The 15,559-nt window shown below is 40.0% G+C and overlaps 1 protein-coding gene across 1 annotated transcript in view; it reads left to right on the top strand.

Moving 5' to 3' along the window:
- Positions 1-15,559, top strand: part of LOC117524179 (transcription initiation factor TFIID subunit 4-like) — a 278,303-nt gene that overhangs the window by 118,840 nt on the left and 143,904 nt on the right. Inside the window, exon 13 of the mRNA XM_034185935.1 lies at positions 2,846-2,971. Coding sequence (XP_034041826.1) covers positions 2,846-2,971 — 126 coding nt within the window. The remainder of the gene's footprint in view (positions 1-2,845; positions 2,972-15,559) is intronic.

Raw genomic sequence — 15,559 nt, 5'->3', positions numbered from 1 at the left:
AGCTTCATAACAATGGCTGTGAATACTTATGTACATGTGATTTCTTAGTTTTTATTTTTATTTTTAATAAATTTGCAGAAATCTAAAAAACAAAAACAAAACTTTTTCACATTGTCATTATAGGGTATTGTGTGTGGAATTTTGAGGAAAAAATTGTCATCCATTTTGGAATAAGGCTGTAACATAAGAAAATGTGGAAAAATGAAGTGCTGTGAATACTATCCACGTTCGAGCTGTCTGTGAAAATTGTCTGAGTGTGGCTAGTGTGGCGTAACCTAGCAACACATGGTTCTGACTGTGGCCCCCCCCACACACACACACACCATGAATCCAACATTGTCAGCTATGGCTGAAGGTCCTGGAGTCCGGTCACTGTCCAGCACAGTGCGCTACTGGGACAGCTGACCGTTGTGTACTGCAACTCAGCTGGTGAACACGCAATGCACGTGTGGGCGGGTGCTCATGCCCTCATGACATGCAGGACCGGCCAGCGTCTGAGCGAGCGGCACGATGTGAAGTAGGCCGGACAGGCTGATGTCATTTCCATCACGTAAATTGTAGTTTACATGACAGACAGAAAGAGTGGAGATTAAATAACACAAATAAAGGTAAAGGCGTGAACTCATTCATGTGTGATCGCATTGCTCATATGTTTTGCTGTGGACATACGGCGCATGTCAACTGACGGCCGACTTTCAGCTGAACCTGACCGTGCATGCAAGGTGGTAAATTAAAAACAGACATTAGACAGATGCAGGACAAAAAAAAAAAAAACATACATAAAAAAAAATCACAGAATAAAGGAACAGAGAGTGAGCCTTTTTTTCCAGTGAGCTGGTGAGGTCTGCAGACAAAAGTGGGTGTGTCCCAGCGACTGGCAGCTGTTCAGATATCTGTGCTCGCAAGTCACAGCTGGAGCATGTAGTGGCTTGTAGGATATGACATCGCATAACTTTACCGTGAGGAGCGGACATCAGCTTGCTCTCCTCACGTGGAAATAAATGAAAACACATATCGCTTCAGCTGACTGCCGCGTCAGCGCACCGCAACACTGGTGAATATCGTGCCATGCAGGAAATCACCTCACGGGACGCCTCCGCGAGGCGTGTGTATCTGCGGGATTTCCCCCACATTGTAATAATTAGGACACATATCACATGTGCAGCGGATCACTGCGGGCTGGACACACCATGCCGCCTGATGTGTTCACGACACGAGAGCCCGGCTCTTCATGAGACGAGTGCATCAGGTAATTAATGTAAAACATAAAAGGGAGAACAGTAATCCACGTCATTTCATTACTTCCTGGTGTACATCTAGGCGGAGGCTAAGTCCACCCTTGAAACAGGAATGAGGTATTATAAATTGTGGTGTTTTTTTAATTTCTTGCTCTGCTGCTGTGTGCGTGACTTTCCACATGCTCGCACTGTGTTCGTGCACACGAACACCAGCATGCACAAGCCCGTCGCCGTGGTATTGTGCACGCCTGTCCAACCGTGTGTCCCTCCCGACAGCAGGTGGAATGTTTCGCGGTTCCAATTTCATTTCTTGTTTGTGGATTTTCTTCCTGTTTCTGCTTCTTTTGCCCTGAAAATGTACCATCTGGTACCTCATTTTCAAAAAAAATTTCCCAGGGGAGGCCCCCCGGATACCCACCTGTGGGAGGGGACATCCCCTCCCATACTCTCCCCAGCGTTGGTGCTTGCAGTCCAGTAGTTTCAGATTTTTTGACCTCACCCTACTTGCATTTCTGGAATAAGAGAAAATGGGTTATTTTTATTTTTATCATTTTTTTCTGTTTACCAGTAATTTTATTTTTTATTAGTCTTTTCTGACTATGAAGAGAAAATCAAACAATTTCAAAAAAATTTCTGCTCATCCTTTTATACCACATAGCTCGTATTTAATATTTTGTATTTTAAAAGATTTTTGTTGATTATGATTGTTTTATTAGCAGTCTTTACTTGTTTTACCTTGAATCCTAGGATGCAATTGCAGAAGTATTGCTATAAAAATGGTAAATTTTGATCACTTTAATTTTTCTTGCTTTAGTGCGTGTTACATTTTTTATTTGTTTGTTTTTTTAAAGCGGCTGATGTACCTGATCCAGTTGGCAACACTTCCTTAAAAGCATGCCATGTTGAATATGTTATTATATATAAACTTAAAAATATATATAACCCAGATCCTGAGTTGTAGAGCTCAGTGTGAGAAAAGAAAAGTGAGTTCTTGTAACTAGATAGCAGTCACATGTCCATTTTCATTCTCTGAAATAGTTTTTAAAAATTGTCTTCATATTTTTATGTCTGTAACTTATTTACCATTCATAAATTACAGCATAAAGTATAAGACTAAAGTGGACCTTAGTTTTTGAGAAGTTTATAGAAATATTAAAAAAGAAGCCTCTTCTTGCAATATAAAAAGTAATATAATTAACCAAAATCTACATCTAGATCTCAAACAACAACAAAATGATTTGGGTTCTTTGTTGTGATGAGGGGTTTTGTTGTTGTTGTTCCAGAAAGTTCCGTGGAGGTCAGACAAACAAACTAACGTACAAACCCTGGTTATCCCATAAAACCTCCCTCGAAGAGATAATGAAACATAAACAAGAGGAAAATCTCATTTTAAATTGAGTTTCTTCCCAACCCAGTAATGAAGGACAACAATGACACATTTACTCAAATATATAAGTGCGTCAGACTTTTGCACGGCACTGATGGGATTTACTGAAGACTTACATGGAGTTGAAATTTGCGTCCAAAGCCTGAGAAGTACCTTGTCAGTGGGAATGTGAGCTCACCACAAGTGTTTGTACCGATGTTTGTCTGTGTATGTTTTTCAGGACGACGAGTGCTATGTGCAGTCTGCAGACGTTCGCTCGCAGCTTCGCTTTTTTGAGCAGCTGGAGAGAATCGAGAAGCAAAGGAAAGATGAGCAGGAGAGAGAGATCTTGCTGAAAGCCGCTAAAGTAAGTTATTGTCACCCATACCTTTGCGTGTGCGTGTGTGTGTGTGTGTGTGGGGGGGGAGTTGTTAATGTCCCCATGCAACAGCGTGTACGCCTGTGTACTCGTCTGTGCATGTTGCTCCTGCACAGGGCCTGACAGATGAATTGGACTGTGACACCAGTGGATGAAGTGACCTCCCTGTGTCCTCCCAGGCTCCTGGCCTCAGGGCCCCTCTGTCCTGGCTCTTCCTCCCTGGACACTGTGAAGGGGGGAGTGGGGGGCATTTATTTCACAGCCCCCTTTCACTGTGCAGCCAGTACACATGTGCACAAATGCACACACCTAACCTGCACACCATCTGTCATGAGCTTTGAAAGATCAGGTGAAACAAACTCAATAAAAAACAAGAGCAAACGGAGGTTTCTGGCGTCCGCCAAGGGTTGACAAGGACTCAAAAAAAAAAACAAAAAAGTGTGATTCACATCATGACCCGGTGTCGCCGACCGAATGGTCCCCCCTAAAAATTGGTCTGCCCTGTCTTCACTGTGCATGTGTCATTAGCCGCGGTTCACGGATTAGCACCTCGTTTCTGCTTCAAACTGCACTCTAGTCATTATCTATCTCAGTGAGAGATATCTGAAGCTTTTGTACAACAATCATTTCCACATAAATTCAGCATTATTTCATCATAAAAGATGGAGGAAGCGATCAGAGTGCCATGGCAACGCGAGCTGCTAGCCGATGCGTTCACTGCGCGTTGGTCATTTCGTAACTTCACAGAGTATCGCTTCGTTTCTGCTTAAAACTAACTTTAGAATGATTTAAGAGGTTTTACCTTGTCATCTGATGGTTAATAATCACATTAATCCCTTTGATCACTTTGGGTGAAGAGACGTGCTGCTGACGTCTGAAATGACGCATGCGCAGTGGAGGCAGGGCGGACCAATTTTTAGGGGCGGACACCGGGCTTTACATGGATCTGGATTCCACATCACAATGCAATAATTGCATACTGATCCAGAATGGTCCGACTGATCAAGATTCTGCAATCTGATATTTAATTCACAAGCTGAAACAAAAGTGTCTTCCTGATCTTGGTTTTACATCATGATGTCGTATGTTTCAGCTGCAATTATGAAGTGGAACTAGATTAAACATATTTAATTTCGGACCTTGGAGCATGTTTCTCAGTATTTTCCCAATAATTGTTCAAAGGGACGACTAATGATTTGACAGATTATAGCCAAATTTATTGGCTGTGATCATAATAAAATATATTTTATTCATCAACTCATATTTCATAAGTACTCTGACTGAAGAAACCTAAAATAGTTATGGTACTTGGGAGATTTTATATGCTTCACTAATTTTAATAAATGTATTAAAATATATATTTAAAGTATTTTTCTTTTTGGGATAGCTTTTCAGATAGCTTAAAGTATATTTATCTACCGGGTTGGCACTAATAAATACAGTAAGTATATAAGTAAATAGCTAAAAAAATAAACTGAACAGTAGGACTGCAGCTATCAGTTATTTTAATAATCAATTAATTGATTGAGTATTTTCTCAATTAATTAATTAGCTGTTAGATCGTTCAAATGTCAGAAATGTTTTCCAGAGCCCAAGATGATGCTATGAAATGTCTTGTTTTGAGATATTAAGATGTTTAATTTATTGCTTGATAAAGAAACTTGAAAATTACAGATAGTATTCACATTTAAGAATCTGAAGCGGAGAGTAATCATTGCAGACATACTGGTTACTGGTAGGGATGCACCGATCCTGATACCAGTATCGGGTATCTACCCGATCCCGTATGTATGCATGTACTTGTAATCATAAAACTGCCCTGATACTAGACACCCAATTCTCCTTTACAGCAGCGTGATGTCAACCTTTCAATGCATTGTGTTTGTATTGTGGGTAGATCGTGGCAGCCTATGGGCAGGCAGAGGTCGCGGTTAGACTGAACTGCCCACTTCACCAAAAAAAGCATTTGATGCTGCAAGCTTTTCATCTTTCTGTAGCGCAGCTCTGAGTTAAGAACAGTTGTCTCTCAAAGTGTGGTGACGGCAGCACACTTGCACTGAGCTTTTTACTAAGACATTTTTACATTTTTTTTTCCTTTAACTCTGTGCCACTCTGTGTGGGTCCTCGCTAAAAACAGCTGATCTGCACACATTAACGATTCTTGTTTTTTTCCACCCAAATGCACCGAAAGTCTTTTCTGAGGATGACATGACGTACAAAAATGCTGAAAAACATAAAACAAATTCCCTACCTCTCAATCTGTTCGTGCTTTTTTCATTAATACACATTGTCAGTTCTTCTTGCACAGACGGAAAACTGGGGTGAATCCAGGCGGGGGGGTGCTTCCCCCTACACACCCCTAGATTAAACGTCCACTTTCGAAGACAATTTTTCATACTATTACTACTAGTAATACTATAATAATAATAATTTTAACAGTTAAAATGTTGAGAAAGAATTTAAATATTAGAAAAATGTTAGAAAGAATTTAATAGTTACATTTATAAACAATGTAAATTATAACTTATAAGTTTTACTGTTACAGTGCTGTCAACATTTAAATATGAGGTCAAGAAAGATGCCTTTATTTTATTTTTGATAAAAACAAGTATTTCTGTTCATTGAAGTCAAGAAAGGGTGACTATAAAGTGAGTATTGGCAAAACTGGTTATCACTTTGTGTTGAGGTGGCGGGGGAGTGTTTTCAGCAGCTGCTGAAAGTAACTAATAAAGTAACTAGTAATCTAATTTAGTTACTTTTAAAACTGAGTAATCGGTAAAGTAAGTAATCAGTAAAGTAAGTTACTCTTTCAAAGTAACTGTGGCAACACTGGTGCTCACAGTTATTTAGTAAAGTTTGTTATGGACAGTTTCAGCTCAGTCGTGTTGTCTATTTTGTAGTGCTGAAGTCCACAGGTTACATTTCAGTGAGATGTCTGGCAGCATCATGATTGTTAAGAAACACACAGTTAATGTTAAAGCACAATTTGTTGTAGTAAAAAAGTGAAGTTACATGATTTAAGTGAAATGTTTGTAAATAAAAACAAAGGTAATAATATTAGTAGCAGTTATAGTCAAAAACTAAGGAACAACTGATGAATAAAACATTTTCAAAGTCATCATAAAACTGTAATGGTATCATTAAGTATTCGTATTGGTACTCGGTATCGACGAGTACCCAAATGTAAGTACTCGTACTTGTACTCGGTCTGGGAAAAAGTGGTATCGGTCCATCCCTAGTTACAGGTATTTATAATTAGTGGTACCAATTATTTCAAAACAGAGATAAAATGCTAAATTCAGAGTTTCATCTGAAACCCATGAGCACAATTTGTCTTTCCAGTTTCTAACAAATTTAGTTTAATTATTGCTAAACGCTGTGGTTCAGCATCGCCCAAGAAAAACAAAACAAAAAGAAAAAATGAATAACAAAAATGCGAACAAAGATCCAAGTCTTAAGGTCCTGGTGCTGCCTGTCTTGCTGTTTGGTTGTGAGATTTGGACGCTAAACAGTGACCTAAGGCAATGACTGGACGTTTTTGGAGTAAGTGTCTTCGAAGGATCCTTGGGTACCACTGGAATAACTTTGTATCAAGTGGTTACTGAGAGAGAGATGAGGATGAGGAGTATCATTTGCATTGTGAATGGGCGTCAGCTACAACATTTTGGCCATGTGAACCATTTCTCTGTGCATGATCCAGCACACAGGTCCTGAGTGTTGAAGACCCCAGTAGCTGGAGAAGGCCAAGGGGATGTTCATGTTTCACCTGGCTGCAGCAGATTTTAGAAATGGTGGAATTGACCGGGTGCCATCCATGACCCTGGGCGGTGCCGTGGTGTTGTGGATAGGGCAAAGCGCAGCATCAGCGCATGCTCCCAGACTTGAGTTAACTTGCTGTGGTTCCAAAATATTTTCCATTGTTCCCCTGTTAGAAGTCAAATAAAATGAGGTCTTTAATGCAAATCCAATGCATCTGAAATTATACCACAGAACATCAGTAAGATCAGGATGTAAAAAGGTATCCCTGAAATCTACGTGGCTGGCTAAAGATGGAGATGTCATCACTTAAAACTACAGACAACACTTTTTACTGCATCCTAAATGAAAGTCTCATAGATCTGGTTTGCCTTTCTGAGTTTCAGCAGTACAACTGCTAATAATGTATATGGTAGGGACCATAAAACCTGTCTGGAATTGAGCAAACATAATGTACTAGTTGATAAAATCCTTACCATTTATGGTGATTTTTTTGTTTTTGTTTTGTTTTTTGTCACAAATATTTTTCTGTCAGTCAGAACATTGTGGCCACCTATTGTGAAGGTCATCCACATGCCACCAAGATAACCATGACCCTTTGAGGCATGGACTCCACTTGACCTCTGAAATTGATTGTCATTCATTTTCTATACCCGCTTATTCCAGTTAAGGGCCACAGGGGAGCTGGAGCCTTTCCAGTTCCCAATTCGGATCAGGGAGACAGACACCCTCTCTACTTTTAAGATTAGGCTTAAAACTTTCCTTTTTGCTAAAGCTTATAGTTAGTGCTGGATCAGGTGACCCTGAACCATCCCTTAGTTATGCTGCTATAGACTTAGACTGCTGGGGGGTTCCCATGATGCACTGTGTGTTTCTTTCTCTTTTTGCTCTGTATGCACCACTCTGCATTTAATCATTAGTGACTGATCTCTGCTCCCCTCCACAGCATGTCTTTTTCCTGATTCTCTCCCTCAGCCCCAACCAGTCCCAGCAGAAGACTGCCCCTCCCTGAGCCTGGTTCTGCTGGAGGTTTCTTCCTGTTAAAAGGGAGTTTTTCCTTCCCACTGTCGCCAATTGCTTGTTCACAGGGGGTCGTTTTGACCGTTGGGGTTTTTCTGTAATTATTGTATGGCTTTGCCTTACAATATAAAGCGCCTTGGGGCAACTGTTTGTTGTGATTTGGCGCTATATAAATAAAATTGATTTGATTTTGATTTGATTTCCCAGCAGTCATTGGGCAATTTTAATTTAACCTTTATTTAACCAGGTTAGTCCCATTGAGATCGAGATCTCATTTGCAAGGGAGACCTGGGCAATTATAAAGTTTCCAATTCATCTAACCTGCATGTCTTTAAATGTGGGAGGAAGCCGGAGCACCCAGAGGAAACCCACGCAAACATGGGGAGAACATGCAAACTCCACACAGAAAGGCCACAGGTGGGAATCAATCCCATGACCTTCTTGCTGTGAGGCAACAGTGCTAACTACTAAACCACCGTGCTGCCCAAGAGACAGGGAACACCCCGGACAGCCTATTGCAAGGCCGACACATACAGAGAAACACATTCACTCACGCCTACTGTCAATTTAAAGTTTCCAGCTGACTTAACGTACATGACTGTGGAAGTGAGAGGAAGCTGGAGCACCCAGAGGGAACCCGTGGAAACACGGGGAGAACATTGAAACTCCACACAGAAACGACCAGATGGGAAGCGATCCCAGGACCTTCTTGCTGTGAGGCAACCGTGCTAACCACTAAATAACACGTTGGCAGCAGATCCTTTAAGTTGTGAGGTGTGTCCTCCATACGTTGAACTTGTTTGTCCAGTACATCCCACATGATTGTTTTGCCAGTTCACTGGTTTTCCTTCCTTGGCCCAGTTTTAAGAGGTACTGACCATCACAGATCAGTAACATCCCACAAGAACTCCAATTTAGGAGATGCTCTGGTCCTGTCGTCTAGCCATCACAATTGGGCCCTTGTTAAAGTCACTTAAATCTTTATGCATCCGACATCAATGTCAAAGTCAAATTTTTAACTTACTGCCTAATACATCCCACTCACTGACAGGTGGCATTGTAACAAGATGATTCATGTCAATCATTTCACCTATCAGTGGCCACAGTGTTATGGCTGATTGGTGTATTCTATATCAGATGAATGTCCTTCACTGTTGTCCTGATGGTTTGCCTCATGAGTCTCCTTCTTGCACAGCCACTCAGTTGGGGAACACTGCGCATTCTATTCCAAATCAAAACATTTAATAAATTTGTTATTACTTTGAAGAAAAATGAATATTAGGCTGTTCAAAAAATGGCAGTCTGTATTTTTCTTTCTGTGAAAAAAAAGGTGTCAAACAGGTGGTCCTTGTTTAAGGACGAAGGCAGCAAATGTTGTACATGCTGGTTGTTCTGCATTTCTCTCTGAAATTCTGAATAAAATGGGTCATCCCAGGCATTGTCCAGAAGAACAGCGTACTTTGATTAAAAGTTGATTGGAGAGGGCAAAACACAAAGAAGTGCAGCTAAAATAGTCTCAAATGCTTTGAAATGGCAACCAAAACCTGAAAGATGTGTAAGAAATTAGAAAACCGCCATTCAAATGGATTGAGGGATAGCCAGAATGCTAAAGACTCAGCCAACGATCATCTCCAAGGTGATCAAAGAAGGTCTAAAGTTACCTGTGAGTACTCTACCAATTAGAAGGCACCTATGTGAAACCAAGCTGTGGCTGGCCTAAAGTGAAATGGTGCAACATTTTGTTGACTGATGAAAACAAGATTCTTTTTTTGTGGGGGTCTAGGACTGCAGACAGTTTGTCAGATGACCCCCCAAAAACTGAATTCAAGCCACAGTACACTGTGAAGCCTGGTGGGGGAAGCATCATGATATGGGCATGTTTCTCATACTGTGATGTTGGGCCTATTTATTGCATACCAGGGATCATGGATCAGTTTGAATACATAAAAATAATTGAAGATGTCATGTTTCCTTATGCCAAAGAGGAAATGGCCTTGAAATAGGTGTTTCAATAAGACAACCCCAAACACACGAGTAAGTGAGTATCTATGCATCTATGTTCCAGACCAACAAGATTAACATTATGGAGTGGCCAACCCAATCCTGGGACCTTAATCCAATAGAAGACTTGGGGTGACATCAAAAATTCTGTTTCTGAGGCAAAACCAAGAAATGCATAGGAATTGTGGATTGTAGTCCAGTCATCCTGGGCTGGAATACCTGTTCACAGGTGCCAGACATTGGTTGACTCCAGGCGGCACAGATCTGAAGCAGTTCTCAGAAACAGTGGTTGTACCTTGACTGTATTTGCCTCATTAAATGCCCCAGGGGTTGCAATTTTCAAAAAGGGGGGGACCATTTATTGACGATCATTTGCATGTGTGTGCTTCGTGTATGCTGTACACAGTAGAGCCTTGCAGTATGTATGGACATGTATGCAAGAGAAGCAGCGCAGACTTGAAACAAATGTTTTCTTGCATTCAGTAGCTGCTACACAATTACATAAATGGCTTTGCGCAAAGGTTGCTACTCAGCAGCATTCAAGCTAAAAGTTGTGAAAGAAGGACAAGAGAAGAGGAAGCACCATGCTGTTCGGAATTTCCAAGTCAATAGGAAATGTGTCTGGGAGTGGTGAATGAATGAATGAATGAATGAATGAATGAATAAGTTTATTCAACACGCACATGAACAAAATACCAACATAAACTCTTACTAACATAACAAATTAAAAAACAAAAGAAAATACAACAATAACTCAAACAGTTTCCCAAATTGGGTGTGGCTGAAAGGGCATGGGCTGAAGCAAAAGCTTATAAACACCCACCCCGTACACCCGTTACTATACACAGTTAAATACACTCAAAATGAGATAGCAATCAGAAAATAACGTAACTGAACAGAATAGAACAATTTCATATTCGGATCTTCCTTGTGAGGAACATATTCAATTCTCAATAGCAGTATACTCAACAACTCCATATTCAGTTATACAAACCCCTTACAAGTGCTCATCAATATATACCCATATACGCACATTCACCTGTATGTGTACACCTATACACAAGTACATGAAAACCCATACACAATTACACACATACATCTATGCATGCATACATATTGTCCTTTTCCTTGTGAGGGTGATTCTTGAACTACGGACACTATTGGCCTTGTAAATGTAATTTCCACTACACCATTGCCTTACAATATAAAGCGCCTTGGGGCAACTGTTTGTTGTGATTTGGCGCTATATACATGTGCTCTGATGTCACTGTTTATCTCCATAGAAACTACCCAAACAGTCTTTCATACAAACTGTTTAGGGACATTACAGTGTTGTGGTGGAAATTACGGCAATAGTGTGGGACAACTACATTTTGTTTAAAAAAAATCACAACAGTTGTATGACATTGAATATCCCAATTATGTTTTGATTATTTTACTGATATTTTATTCAGAGATATTTTAAAACGTTTACCATTCATTTTTATCATTGAAGATCAAAAGTCTGGGTGTGGGACAAGCACAAAACAGCAATATTTGCATATAATGATGCTGAAAAAAGGTGAAAAAGTCATCATAGACTATTAGAACAAATTTCTTAACACACTTTCATTGTAAAGATAACTATAAAAGTGTGAAATTTCCCCTTTTTTCTGTTTTTCATACAATATGATCAAAGGACATAATAAGTGCCCGTAGTCTAAGAATCACCCGTGAAGATGAAGGAACAAGGATTAGCTTTCAACCCTGACCAAAACAGTAAAATGGCTGCCTGGTGGCGGGAGGAAAGTGCATCATCAGGACATTGAAGAGGAGCTGATGAAATGGTTCCAGGAAAGGAGAGTGGCAGGCGTTTGTGTCTGAAACATTATCTCAAATGCGAGGCACTGTGGCTGCATAAGCAACATGGAAACCAGAAGAGACTTGGTGACATTTTGTGGTAAAGAGGTAGGACTATTTCTTTTTAATTTCACTCTGTTCTCTCAGGAATTCACCATTTCACTACAGGTAATTTGTCAAAAAATGAAGTAAATAAGGTAAATATTAGTTCAGTGATTCACAGGAAACCTAAATATTCAAGGATTTTTGTAAAGGAAGTTTGTAAAAAAAAATGCAGAAACTTATTTTTTGAACAACTCAAGTATTCCTTTTTCCTTCACTTTCTGTAAAGTAATAACAAATTTGGTAAGTTTTTCTCTTTGTTTTGATTTGGAATAGAATGTGCAGTGTTCCCAATGCATTTGTGTGTATGGAAATTGAAGCTATTTTACGGTTTTGAGCTTTACTCACTTTTTTAAACACACTGCTGTTATTTTGAACACAACTGTGCATACTGCCTCAGAAAATCGAGAGACTGTGTATAGAAGTGGTAGGAATTCCCAAATGGTTTACAGTATTTATGTTAAACCCCTTGAATTAAAGCTGAAAGTCTATACAACAAGCATACCTAGATATTGTTCATTTTGTCTCCTTTGTGGTGGTGTACAGAGGCAACATTACAAACATTGCATCACTTTCAAATGTGTATGGACCTGACAGTACATCTTATGACACATTAACAGAATATGCTCCAGTGTATCAACAGAGTTTGCTCATAAGTCATTAAAACTGCTTTTTGCAGGAGGATACTTGAACTGTTATGTGTCCTTGGCTATGATCTTGGCCCAGTGTGATTTTTAGAGATCTTGTTTATCAAAAACAGCTTGAAGAAAATGTCTAAATTTTGGAGAACTCACCAATGACCAAAAAAAAAAGGGGGGGGGGGGCGGAGACGGAGGGAGAGAGAGAGAGAGAATCTTTTGCAAATGAAAATGCCCTAAGGTGCAACATTAGCAGTAAGCTAGGTTAATTTAATTAATTTTGAATGGTTCCAATGTTCCACAGTAAAGATTCTCATTGCAGCGCACCTCACGATCTTAATTGCATTATTATGCTCTGGTCCTGCCATGCAGGATATTAGAAAATCCTGCAGTTGATGAACACTGGCCACCAAACCTCATGACCTCTCTGTTTTTTTCTTTTAGGAGGATCCAGATAGCCTCATTTGTTGGTTGTGCAAACAAAGGCATTACATGATGCTGTAAAGTGGAAATGGGAATACCAAAGCTTTATTATGTCAGTGTGCTGTTCTGTATATAGCGGCCTTCATTAAGAGGATTAGTGAAGAACCTTTGAAAATTTAGCCAACTTCTGGTTGGAAGTGCTTGACTCAGGGGTGTTTGGATTCCGAGAGCCTCTGTTAGGATATTTGACTCTGCTGTCGAGTCTTGTCTGTGGGTTTTTGGCTGCTGTTGCCATGGTGTTTCAGTTCAAAAAGAAGTTTTAGAAGGAAAGTCTTTTACCAAAACATGCTGCACTATTACACAAATGCACCATCTGACAACCTTAGAGTATCTTTTCTGCATTTTACTTGTGAATGCTGTGCGTACCTGTGTATTGTTTCACAAACACTAAGATCACGCTGATCAATGCAGCTGCCTGTGACTGTGCAGTGAAAAATCAACCATAGGTCAAATAGTGTCTGAATCTTACTGATGATGCACCTCCGTCATTGGCATTCTATACGGCATGTACTGGGAAATATTTCTAGCAGCAATGTTTATATTACTTCATGAAGTCAAATTTCAGAAGTTCAGTGCATTTTCAATCAAAAATAAATTGGATTGGAATTCAAAAAGTCTGTTAGATGGAGCGACAAATGTCACTCTGTCTTCCTACATACCAACCACTTACCCACCCACTGCATTTTACGGGATGCAAATCTAAAAATATAAGCCCAAAATGGTGAGATTGTTATATGTGCTGTATGGTCATTGTCATTAAACTGTTCAAAAATTGAATTCCAGGCATCCTTCTTCTTGGATTCCAATGCAAATGTATGCTTTTGTTCTTCAGTTATGTGATACCTTGCAGGTATTTGCTTCAATTAAGTCATGCCGTGCTCACAGACGTTTTGAGTGCAGTCTTTTTTGGATTGACATGTATTGCACATCCTGATCCACCTATATTTTAAAGACTTTTCTCTAATCGATCCAGGTTTTCAAAGCACTGTTGATCTCATTAATCCAGACTACCACGACCGTAGGGTATTTGACACAGAACGCTGGAGTCATGAAGTAACAAATTTGATTTTAAACCATGTTTCAGAAGCTTTATTAATGCCTAGATTTACTATTTTGGATTAAACAAAATTTATTTTAAACCTCATTAGTGAAAACAGCGGTTTTAAGTAGTGGCAGATGTAGACTTTTTCCAAGTCAAGGGCCATTAAAGCACCACATTTTACACAGAGGGGCCAACCTTAGGTCCAACATACACACACAATTCCCTTATTCATTAAGGTGTATTCATTTCACCAGTCATTCCTTTGCAGTTGGCAACTGTTTCGCATTTGAGGAAGGATGCATCATTGAAAATATTTTGCAAACTGTGTCTCATTCAAACTGTTTTGTACTTTGAAAGAGCAGTTTAGCAAAAAGCAAAGTTGTCAGGATTTTGGTCAGCTATGGGCTTCAAATCTAATTTTTCCTCCTTTTACCCACCCAGCTTTGTTTTATTAGTTAGTTATCATGGGTTTATTGCGTTCTATTTTGCTTTGCTACTTTGTCTCTTTGCTATTTTTATACTTTAGCCATTGTCCAGTTCTGTTCTTGTTTTGTTCAGCCAGTTTGTGTTTCCATTGTTTACCATTTGTTTATTTTGTTCTTCTCATTTGTTATATTATCTGTTGTGTCACAGTCTGTTTTATCACAGTCTGTTTTATTTTTGGTTTGTTTTACCACTCTGTTTTCTTAGTCAGTTCCAGTTCAGTTTTGTCTTGGTGTTTATCATGCCTGGTTTGCTATTGCATTATTTTCTGTCCCTGATTTCCATTTTAGCTCTGTTCTGTTTTTGCCATTTATTTCCACTCCGCACGTCCCATCATGTCTTCGTTCCTCTTCTCACACCCAGGTATTTATGTTCGCTCCACGCCCTGCACCTGCCATTATGTTTTTCTTCACTTTGATTCTGTGTTCCCATTTCACTCCAACTCTTGCACCAGCTCACGTGTCTTTGTGTTTCACATCACTTCAGTTTGTGTACTCCCCTCCTCACAATCTTGTCTGTGCGTTATCTTTGTTCACTAGCCACGCCCCCTTCTAGATAGTTCCTCGTGCACCTCGTTTACACCACCTGCCCCTCACTTCTCACTAATTAGTCTACATGTATTTAAACCCTACAGTCCTTCACTTCCCCGCCTGATTGTTGTCTTAGTACACTCTCCAGCCTTTATTCTCAGTCCTGATTTTGTCTTGCCGTGTTCCGGATCCTGCTCTGTTGTTTTCGACCATGCCTCTTGCCTCGTCCCAGATACAGGTGTTTGCTCATGCATCAGAACCCTGCTTGTTTATGACTGCGTCTCAGCCTGACCCTGCTTGTACCTCTGCCACGCTGACTGATTACATGTGTACCGAACCTGATACTGGAATAAAGACCATGATTTCTCCTTCACCTAAGCTTAGTCTGGGAGTTTGCATTGCGGGTCCAGCCTCCCCTGGTGCCTTGCTGCCGCCCGCCCTAACAAAAGTATGGTCTTTGGTTCAGTGTTCTTCTTTTGTTATTTATTGATCTTCATCTTCTTTGTCTTCTTCTTCTTTGTCATCTACTGCTGATGGCATCCAGCTTAATTGTTGGGAAAGTGTAGTGACACGGAGCCACAACAGGGGGCGTAAATGAACGGACAATGGATCAGCCGAAATACAACAATTTAATGTTGTGAATGTGCACAACGGAAAAACAGACAAATGCAATTTAGAACAA

Source organism: Thalassophryne amazonica, chromosome 2 (assembly GCF_902500255.1).
Source record: "Thalassophryne amazonica chromosome 2, fThaAma1.1, whole genome shotgun sequence".
Lineage (NCBI taxonomy): Eukaryota > Metazoa > Chordata > Actinopteri > Batrachoidiformes > Batrachoididae > Thalassophryne > Thalassophryne amazonica.
This window is presented reverse-complemented; position numbering and strand designations above follow the sequence as displayed.